This window comes from Nannospalax galili, unplaced genomic scaffold (genome assembly GCF_000622305.1).
Source record: "Nannospalax galili isolate Female #2095 unplaced genomic scaffold, S.galili_v1.0 scaffold816, whole genome shotgun sequence".
NCBI lineage: Eukaryota > Metazoa > Chordata > Mammalia > Rodentia > Spalacidae > Nannospalax > Nannospalax galili.
Window position 1 is genome coordinate 402282 of NW_008338116.1, and position 9798 is coordinate 412079.

General features: G+C 39.2%; 1 protein-coding gene across 3 annotated transcripts in view; it reads right to left on the reverse strand.

Moving 5' to 3' along the window:
* The window catches only part of Brms1l (BRMS1 like transcriptional repressor), a 35303-nt gene that overhangs the window by 5610 nt on the left and 19895 nt on the right, over positions 1-9798 (reverse strand). For all 3 annotated transcript variants that reach the window (XM_008832905.3, XM_029563442.1, XM_008832904.3), the window contains exons 5-8: positions 3891-3987; positions 2513-2596; positions 2015-2079; positions 1047-1086 (exon numbers count right to left, since the gene is read on the reverse strand). In XM_008832905.3, coding sequence (XP_008831127.1) covers positions 1047-1086; positions 2015-2079; positions 2513-2596; positions 3891-3987 — 286 coding nt within the window. The remainder of the gene's footprint in view (positions 1-1046; positions 1087-2014; positions 2080-2512; positions 2597-3890; positions 3988-9798) is intronic.

A 9798-nucleotide genomic window follows, 5' to 3' on the forward strand; every position in this document is an offset into this window, starting at 1 on the left:
AAATTCCTATTCTTTTTTAAAATGTTTCATTTTAATTTTATGTGTATGAATATTTGCCTGCATGTATGTAAATGCACCGTGTGTGCTGTACTCATGGAGGATACACTGGAGTTACAGATGGTTGTGGGCAACCATGTGTGTTCTGGGAACTGAACTTGGGTCCTTCTGCAAGAGGAGCCAGTGCTACTGCCCCCAGAAATTCCTATTCTTATTATGTTTAAAATGCTATTCAAAAACCTAACTTCATTGCCCTTAAAATAACTGGGGCTGGAGAGATGACTCAGTGGCTAAGACCACTGACTGCTCTTGCAGAGGACCCAGGTTCAATTCCCAGCACCCACATGGCAGCTACGAACCGCCCTTAACTCCAGATCCAGGGGAATCCAACACCCTCTTCTGACCTCTGCAGCACTGCACAACACGGGTGCACTCACATATATGCAGGCAATACACTCATACACATAAAATGAAAATAATAAAATATATTAAAAAATTTTTTTTTAAATTATAAAACCTCAGAGTAAAAAAGGCAGAACACAGACACCAATGTCCATCCCAGCTTTGACAGGTCAAGAAAGCACTCAGGAGACAGAGACAAGAGAGAGATAAGTTCCAATCTAGGCTGAGATACTTAGCAAAACCCTGTCTTAAATCAAAACATGCAAATCTTAGTGGCGGATGAATCTCCAGGACTCCACTGTCAGAGCGCTAATCTCTGCTCAGGAAAACAAAACAAAACAAAACAAAAAAAACACTCAGAAGAAATGCAGCACATAATTCCAGAAAATTCTGACTCCCTAAAACCAATCCATAAATTCCCAACAATTCCCTAAACACTGAACAATGTAGATGAGCACTGAAAGAAGAAATATACTGCACCTAGAAATTTTCAAACTTTTATATAAGCAAGAGACTCCAATTCCTCCTAACTCTAGTTAAAGAATTCACTTATAAATGAAAGCACTGATGGGTAATTCTTCAATACATGGATGACTTTACCACCTGATTCAATACATCTCCACAGTATTTCACAACCCAGGACTTACGCTCTGTTTTAACTCGGTGTGGGCCCAATGTAGCCATTGCCTGAAAAAAAGGGGGTGAAGGTCTGAATGCAGTCTGAAAATATGTTTTCATATCTATTTAATACACATAACATTCCTGATTGGTTCAATAACAAAATTACACATAACAATTAGCTGCCACGTTTTTTCTAAGTAAAGAATCCAGTGACTTGTGCGTGCTAGGCAAGCCCTCTACAACTGAGCTACACCCCTGGCTTCTAAAAAACTGGTGAGGTCTAAAGCCATAAAGAATAACAACTTCTCCCATAGCTATTATCAACAGTTGAAATAATTTCTCTAAGAAATTTATAAAAATGGAATTTTTTAATAAGGTAAGCCTCAAGTTAGGCCTAGTAGCACAGGTTTGTAATCCCAGCCCCAAAGGAGGCTGAGGCAGGAGGATCACAAGAAGAAGCCTGAACAAAATAAAAAGTAAAAACAATAATTAAAAAATAAATAAAAAGAAAAAAGACAGCAAGATACAAGAGTCAGTGGTAAAGCACTTGCCTGGCATGTTCAAGGCTGTGGGTTCAATCCCTGGTACCCCCCAAAAAAATTTCTCTCCATTTTTAAATAAGCACAGAATAACTGATACATTCTTCATTATTTAACAACAGAATATAAGATACAAGACAAGGTTTAATTTATTCATTCAACAAATGTTTACTGAGGGCCTTCTATAAGCCAGAACTACACAAAGCACTAGGCCCAGAATGCTAATATCACTTTAGGGCAAACTGAACACATGCTTTCTGTATTCTTGTATAAGTTATTAATTATGTTATTTCAGAAAAAGAATACAAACTACTAACTACTAACGTCTCTAATTCTTAAAATATTCCTATAGTCCACTGCAAGTCAAAACATACTTAAAACAGTTACATTTTGGTAAACAAAACCTTAAAAGTAGGTTAAAAATATGCTTCTGTTCCATCATTCGTTAATCATACCTTCCTAATTGTTGTCCAATCCTCAAGAATATCAAGATCTTGCAGCATATAAACTATATATGGGCGTTGAAAAGTTAAGGTCAACTTAGCTGTAACAGCTTTGGAGCCTATAATTTAACACTCAGTGGGCTGATTAAGAAAATCTTGGGGTCAAGGCCAGCTGGGGCTACATACAAGACCTTGTCTCAAAAAAAAAAAACAAACAAACAAACAAACAACAAAACATAAAATAAGAAAGCATCCAGGAAAACTAATCCACTGTATTCCAAACAGCTGTCCTTGTCAATGACATACCACTAATTTCCAAAGTTGAGATAATAACTAAATTTCTTCTTTTCCCTATCCCTCTTAATACATAGTTCTGGCTTCAATCAGTTTTATAAATCACCTGTGCTCATTATAGGACAATCTAAATAAGGTCAGTGGGTATTAAAGTTATAAAGATATTCACAATGCAAAAAGTACATCAAGGGAAAACCCGGAGTGTGAAAAGGATATCTGAGACCACAACTGGCTTCTTCTTGTCAGGACTGAAAGGGTCCTTCCTCTTTTTCCTCGACTGAAGCTCATCATTCCACAGCTCTGGCAAGCAAACGAAAAGTGTTAGCTGCTTTCTGGTGATCACAGGAAGAAAAAGTGACGCATAATTTCATGGCTACTATTTATTGACATACAAAACTGTACAAATCCCAATAGGAACAGCACACAGTGGTATTCTTTTTTTGTTTTCTTTTTGTTTGTTTTTTTGTTTTTGTTTTTGTTTTTTTTGTCTTTTTGAAGCAGGGTCTCCCTGTAGTCCCAGATGACCTGGAACTCACTATGTAGACCAGGCTGGCTTTGAACTCACAGAGATCTGCCTGCCTCTGCCTCCCAAGTGCTAGGACTACAGGCATGTTTAACATTTATTTATTCTGCGTTATATGCATGCACACCACACAATCCAGGTGGAAGTCAAGATAATTTGTGGGAGTCGGTTTTCTCCTTCTACCACATGGGATCTGGGGCTGGAACTCAGGTTGTCAGTCTTGGTGGCAAGCACCTTTACCGACTGAGTCATCTTGCCAGCCCAGTAGGTATTATTACTTCCGTTTTACAGACAAGAAGACTGATTTATAAAAACTAAGTGACTGTCCCCAGCCACCCAACCAGGGGCCAAGTGAACACTGGCACTGGTCTTGGCATATCTGCCCCCAGTATGCCTGTTGCTATAGCAGAGAAGTAAAATTTAGAACTCAAAAACTCAGCAACTGTGGGTCTAGCTAGCAAATGTCCTATCTGATGCATTACAGAACACATTTCTATAATATCTCTGACATAGCCATATTTCATACTGGCCTGGTCTAATAATCAGTTAAGTGATTCTTTTCTTCAAAGCAAAAATCTACCACCCTGTAACATTTCTCCATTTGCCTGATACCAGAGAGAAAAGGTTTGTACTCCTTCCTCAAAAGTCTTTCAAGTCTCAGGCAGAAGAAAACACTAGAGCTGTTTACTCCTCTGGGCTCATAGTAGCTCCTGCCACACTTCTAGTTTGTCCCCTTTCCTGTGCTTCACTTCTTATATCTTCTAAAGTGCATTTTCAAGACAAAGGAACAATTTCAATCTCATCAAATTCTTTAGAAAAGAGTGGGCATGGTGGCAGACATCTTTAGTCCCAGCACTCGGGAGGCAGAGGCATAGATCTCTGTAAGATTGAGGCCAGCCTGGTCTACACTGCAGTTCCAGGCCAGCTCTGGTTACAAAAAAAGAAACAACAACAAAAAACAACCAAAGAAAAAAAATCTTCAGAAAGTTTTCTCTCCTTTCCCCCAGTTAGGACATTCCATTCAAATAAGCTCAATTAGAAAACTAAGAAGACCTCATGCACAGCCCTGACCTGATGTAATGTCAATGCTGTGCCTGTCCTCCTCCAGCCTTCTTATCTTCTCCTCAAGCTCACTCTGGACTGTGTCGTACAACAAGAGCTTTTCACTCTGGAAAGAAATGTCACACTTAAGTAAAAAGAAAGAAATCTGACTCCCTTTTCTGGCCTCTATGGCACCTGCAAACACATGGCATGTGTGGCGCGCGCATGCACACACACACACACACACCACACATACTCTTTAAAAATCTTAAGAAATAAAATAAAATGGATTATATTTTCCTACAGGAATGATAATTGGGTTTGTTTTGTTTGTTTTTGTCTCCACATCATATTAAATATACCAATATATCACAGAGAAATATTTGGGTAGAAACTTTATAGTCATTTAAAATAACTCAAGTTGGGGCTGGAGAGATGGCTCAGTGGTTAAGAACACTGGTTGTTCTTGCAGAAGACCCAGGTTCAAATCCCAGCACCCACATGGCAGCTAACAACTGTCTGTAACTCCAGTCCCAGGGGATCTGATGGCCTCTTCTGACCTTCCCAGGCATTGCACAACATGGGTGTGCTTACCTACTTGCAGGCAATACACGCATACACATAAAATAAAAATAAAAAATGAAATTTTAAAAATAAATAAGTAAAAAATAAAATAACTCAAGATAATTCAAGCCTGCTGGTATTTTAGTTCGAATATACTTAATAGATTGACTTAGAGAAAACTGACAAGTTGAGTTCAGTAACTCAACTGTAAAATTATAGATTAATAATATCCATATTTATCTGCTACAACAGACAAAACAGGATTAAGAATACAGTTTAGTAGTAGAGAGCTTACCTAGCATGTCAAAGGCTCATTGTCCAGTTCTTAACACCATAAAAAATAAAACATACAAAACTGTTTACTAAAAGAACAAACAAACAAAACCACTGTTTTATGGAGCTGGAGAAACAGCTCAGTGATTAAGAGCACTGGCTGCTCCTGCAAAGGACCTGAATTAAATTCCTAGCATCCACATGGCAGCTAATAACCCTATAACTTCAGTTCCAGGAAATCTAATGCCCTCTTCTGGCCTCCAAAGGTGCACTTAAAGCTAATACACTCATATGCAAATAATAAAAATAATAAATAAAAAGTTTTTTAAATCTTTTGAAAGAAAAAAAAAAAACATCGTTTTACCAGATCAGATTAGAACCCAGGTCTACAAGGTTTAGTTCATTGGCTTTGATTGTGTAACATTGTAGTTCTTATTATAAAAGCCATAAAAAAATATAAATAGAGAGGGCCTTTTCATAAAAAGCCCATACAACTGAGCCTGGTAGAGCAGGATGTCTGAGGCAGCAGGATTACAAGTTTAAGGAGTATCTGTAGTACAGACTGAATTCCAGGCTAGCATGGATTTAGTGAGATCCTGTCTCAAAACAAAAAGCAAGTCAGGCATGGTGGTACACACCTTTAATCCCAGCACTTGGGAAGCAGAGGCAGGCATATCTCTGTGAGTTCAAGGCCAGCCTGGTCTACATAGTGAGTTCCAGTAAAGCTGGGGCTACAGGGAGGCCCTGTCTTAAAAGCCCCCCCCAAAAAAAACCAAAAAGAAGATTGGTGATATAGGTCATTGGTAAGGCACTTGCCTAGTATGTGCAAAGAAGGATGGGAGAGGGGGTATATGGCAGTAATGGATTTGCAACCTCTCCAACACATGATCAGCTCAGGTAAACATTGGGATATAGCTATATATGACTGTCTTACTGAAGCTACTGTAATAGACAGGACTTCTTGTTGAAAAACAAAGACTACAATGATGTAGGTACCACATCATGTGTCCATCATAAATTCCTTTGTTATGGATTTGAAATTTAGAGTCTATATATGTCTGAAGGTTATCCCTGTGTGGTAGAAAAAAAGATGAATTTTGTCAATTTGAGTCAGTCAGTTAAAGAGACAGCAAAGCTTGTCTACAGCCAGACTACCTTGAACTTGTTGGATCTAATCTGAACTCAGAAGTTAGGCAGGGTCAAGCGTAATTAGTACTGTGGTGGGAGAGAGAAAAACTGAAGAAAACAAAAACAAACACGATGGGAAAAAGTACAGCAAAACCTGAGGGGAAGAGGTGAGAGGGGAGCAGTGATATGAGGGAAGTAAAAGGCTCAGATGTACCAAATGTCCACTGTTATTATTCTGTATGCTAAAAAATAAAATAAAATAATAAATATCAAGGTGTGGGGCTAGAGATATGGCTTAGTTGGTAAAGCGCTTGTCACCCAAGCATGAGGACCTCAGTTCGGATCCCCAGAACCCACCTAAAATGTCAGGTGTGGTGGTACACTATAATCTCGGTTCTGGGGAGACAGAGTCAAGATTCCAGGGCTTACTGGTTGGCCAGTCTAGCCGACCCAGCAAGTTCCAGATTCAGTAAGAGACTATGACTCAAAAAATAAGGTAGAACAAGATTAAGAAAGATACTTGATTTTGACTCCTGGCCTCCACACACAGGAACACACATGCACATGCAGCTGTGTACACACACATACACATATAAACACAAAATAAGGGTAAAAAAAAGTATCCCATCACATGCTGCTTTCTATACTTCAAGTTGCTTGTTCCTAAGATTTATGAAGTCTTATTGAATACTCTAACCTTATATGCATTATGCTATAGGAATTAAGAAGCTATGTATCTGAAAAAGGAACTAGGCCTTCTCAAGAGCCAGGTCTCATAAAGCTATGCGTAAAGTTTCCCCAGGCAACAGTGACTCTGCATGAAGAACTTGAGTGATAAGGCTTTTGCTTTAAGAATAAGAAAGTTGGGACTGAAGAGATGGCTCAGCGGTTAAGAGCACTGGCTACTCTTTCAGAGGACCCAGGTTCGATTCCTAGCACCCACATGGCAGCTAACAACTGTCCATAACTTGAGTTCCAGGGGAATCAGACACTCTCTTCTGACCTCTGCAGGCATTACATGACAAGGGTACACTTACATGCAGGCAATATACTCATACACATAAAATAAAAATAAAATAATTTGCTAAAAAAATAAAGTTAAACTGGTGTATTCTCTTTCCTTCATATTTATACTAAGTCCACTAATAATTCTCTAAAACTTATTTTTAAAATCCTCAATGAAACTGAAATGTTTGAAGCTTTGAAGGCCTTTCTAAAGATATCAGATGTAAACTTGAAAGTACAGATGGGAAGGGCTAGGGATGCAGTTCAATTTGCCTATGATGTATGAGGCTCCAGCGCCTCATAAACCAGGCATTGTGAAACACAACTGTAATTCCAGCACTTGGGAAGTGGAGTAGGAAGATCAGAAACTCAAGGTCATCCTTGGCTATATAGTGGGTTCAAAGCCAGCAAAGGATACATGAAACTCTCTCTCTCTCCTGTTCTCTCTCGCTCTCTCTCTCTCACTATATGTATGTATATATATATATATATATATATATATATATGTACGTAATTTACACACAGAATACCTTGAACCTATTCTCATTTTTAGTTCCCTTCCTGTATCAGTCACCTTTCTCAATACCATGACAAAGAGGAGAAGAAATGCTGGTACTCAATGCGCTCCCTCCCTTTTATTCAGCCCAAAACCCCAGTCCAGGGATAGTGCTGCCCATTTTCAGGGTGGGTCTTCCCCCTCATTTAAATCCTCTGGAAACATCAACCAGAGAGGCCCAGAGGTTGGTTTTCTAAATCAGGCAAGATGACAATGAAAGTTAACCATCACACTCTCCCTCTCCTGCGTTTGGAGAGATTTCTCCATACCTAGACTCGGATAGAATGAGTAGAAGAGAGTAGAGTAGAGTAGAACTGAACTGAACCAAACCGAATCGAACCTATTCATTAACCCTTTCACAAACTGACATCTTTGCTCTTTTCATTGGGGCAGTTTTAAGGAACCCCAGGATAAAGACGTGAAGGTCCCATTTTTGTACTACCCTCACACTGACCTGTGTTCAGAATGAGCTTCCCTTTGTTAGTTTCATGCCTTACGTACCTCACAGTTCTCAACTTCTTTCAGGACTGACTCCCTGGGAAATTTTGAAGGATTAGCATTCTGAGAGAGTGACACATACCTTAAAAGCTACAGTAGCCAGGAATAGTGGAACATGCCCACAACTATAGGACTGAGGAAGTGAAGGCAGGAAACACCAAAAGTTCAAGGCTAGCCTCACTACACTGTGAATCTGAGGCCAGTTTTGGACTACATGAGACCTTGTCTTTAAACAGACAAACAAAAAGCTACAATTATCTTAAAAGAATACTTAGGGCTGACAAGATGGCTTAACAGGTAAAGGTACTTGCAGCACAAATCTGACAACCTGAATTTGATCCTCAGAACTTACACAAAGGTGGAAGAAGAGTTTTCCTCTAATCTCCATGTGCACACTGTGGCACACAGGGCCATACACACCATGCACACATAAAAATTATTTTTTTGAAAAAAGCATATTTCACTAAAATAAAAAAATAAAATAGAACTTGAAAAAATTTAGACCCTGACTATGGAGAAATTATAAAGGTAAGCTTTCAAATCAACTATAAATAAAATAATAATAGAAAAATTAATTTAACTGTATGTGAAGGTCTGGGGGTATAATGTAATGGTACTTAGTATACAAAAGGTTCCTGGGTTTGAGCCTCAGAACCTCTCACAAATAAGACGAAAATGTTTAGTTAATAAAAGAAAATACTAAAGTTACAAATTTTTTTCCCAAAATAGAATATGTATTTTCTAATTTAAAATTTCTCCTGGAACTTGGCGTAGTGGCACATGCCTTTAATCCCAGCACTCAAGAGGCAGAGGCAGGGGGATCTCTATGAGATGGAGGCTAATCTGGCCTATAACTTAGTGAGTTTCAGGCCAGCTGTGGCTAAAGGGAGACTACCTTAAAAAAACAAAAAAAGTTCAAGAATGGTCTGGAATCCATAGCAAGACCCTGTCTCAAGCAAACAAACAAAGGAAACATAACGCCATCTACAGCTCTTAGGAGTACAGCAAAGATGTGGTAGCTTAAAATGGTCCTTTGACACGCCTAACTTAAAAAAGATAAACCGTTTTCCTTGAATCCAGACAGCACCTGGTGACCCACTTACGATGAGTAAAATAAAGCAGATTATCTAGGTCAGATAAAACAGTGCCTCTTGTTCTTTGCTCATTCAGTCTAGGAAAGTCCAGCCACTAGATCATAAGGCTACTCAACAGCCTCTGGAAAGGCCTATGTGGGAAGAACTAAGGCAGCAAACCAAGAATAAGCAACAATGTGCCAGCCTATGAGTGAGGGCCCTCCATCCCCAGGCAAGCCTCACAAATTCCTAGCCAATGAAACTATGAAAAAATGTCATAAACCACTAAGTTTTGGCATAATTTATTGTAAAGCGATACATAACCAATGTAAGAGATCTCAAAACCCTTGATTTCCTTCTATAACCTTTCTTTTTATTTTTTATTTTATGTTTATGAGTGATTGGCCTGTATGTATGTAAGTGCACCTGTGTGGTACAATGCCCATGGAGCCCAGAAGAAGACACTGTATCCACTAGAATTAGAGTTACAGACAGTTGTGAGCTGCCATGTGGATGCTGGGAACTGAACCTGAAGCCAGGTCCTCTGCAAGAGCAGCCAGTGTTCTTTTTAAAAATATTTTATTGGGCTGAAGAGATGGCTCAGCTGTTAAGACTGTTCTTGCAGAAGACCCAGGTTCAAATCCCAGCACCCACATGGTAGCTAACAACTGTCTGTAACTCCAGTCCCAGGGAATATGACAGCCTCTTTTGACCTCCAAGGGCACTGCACAACATGGGTGCACTTACCTACATGCAGGCAATACACACATATACATAAAATAAAAATAATAAAAGCCGGGCATGGTGGTGCACACCTTTAATCCCAGCACTTGGGAGGCAG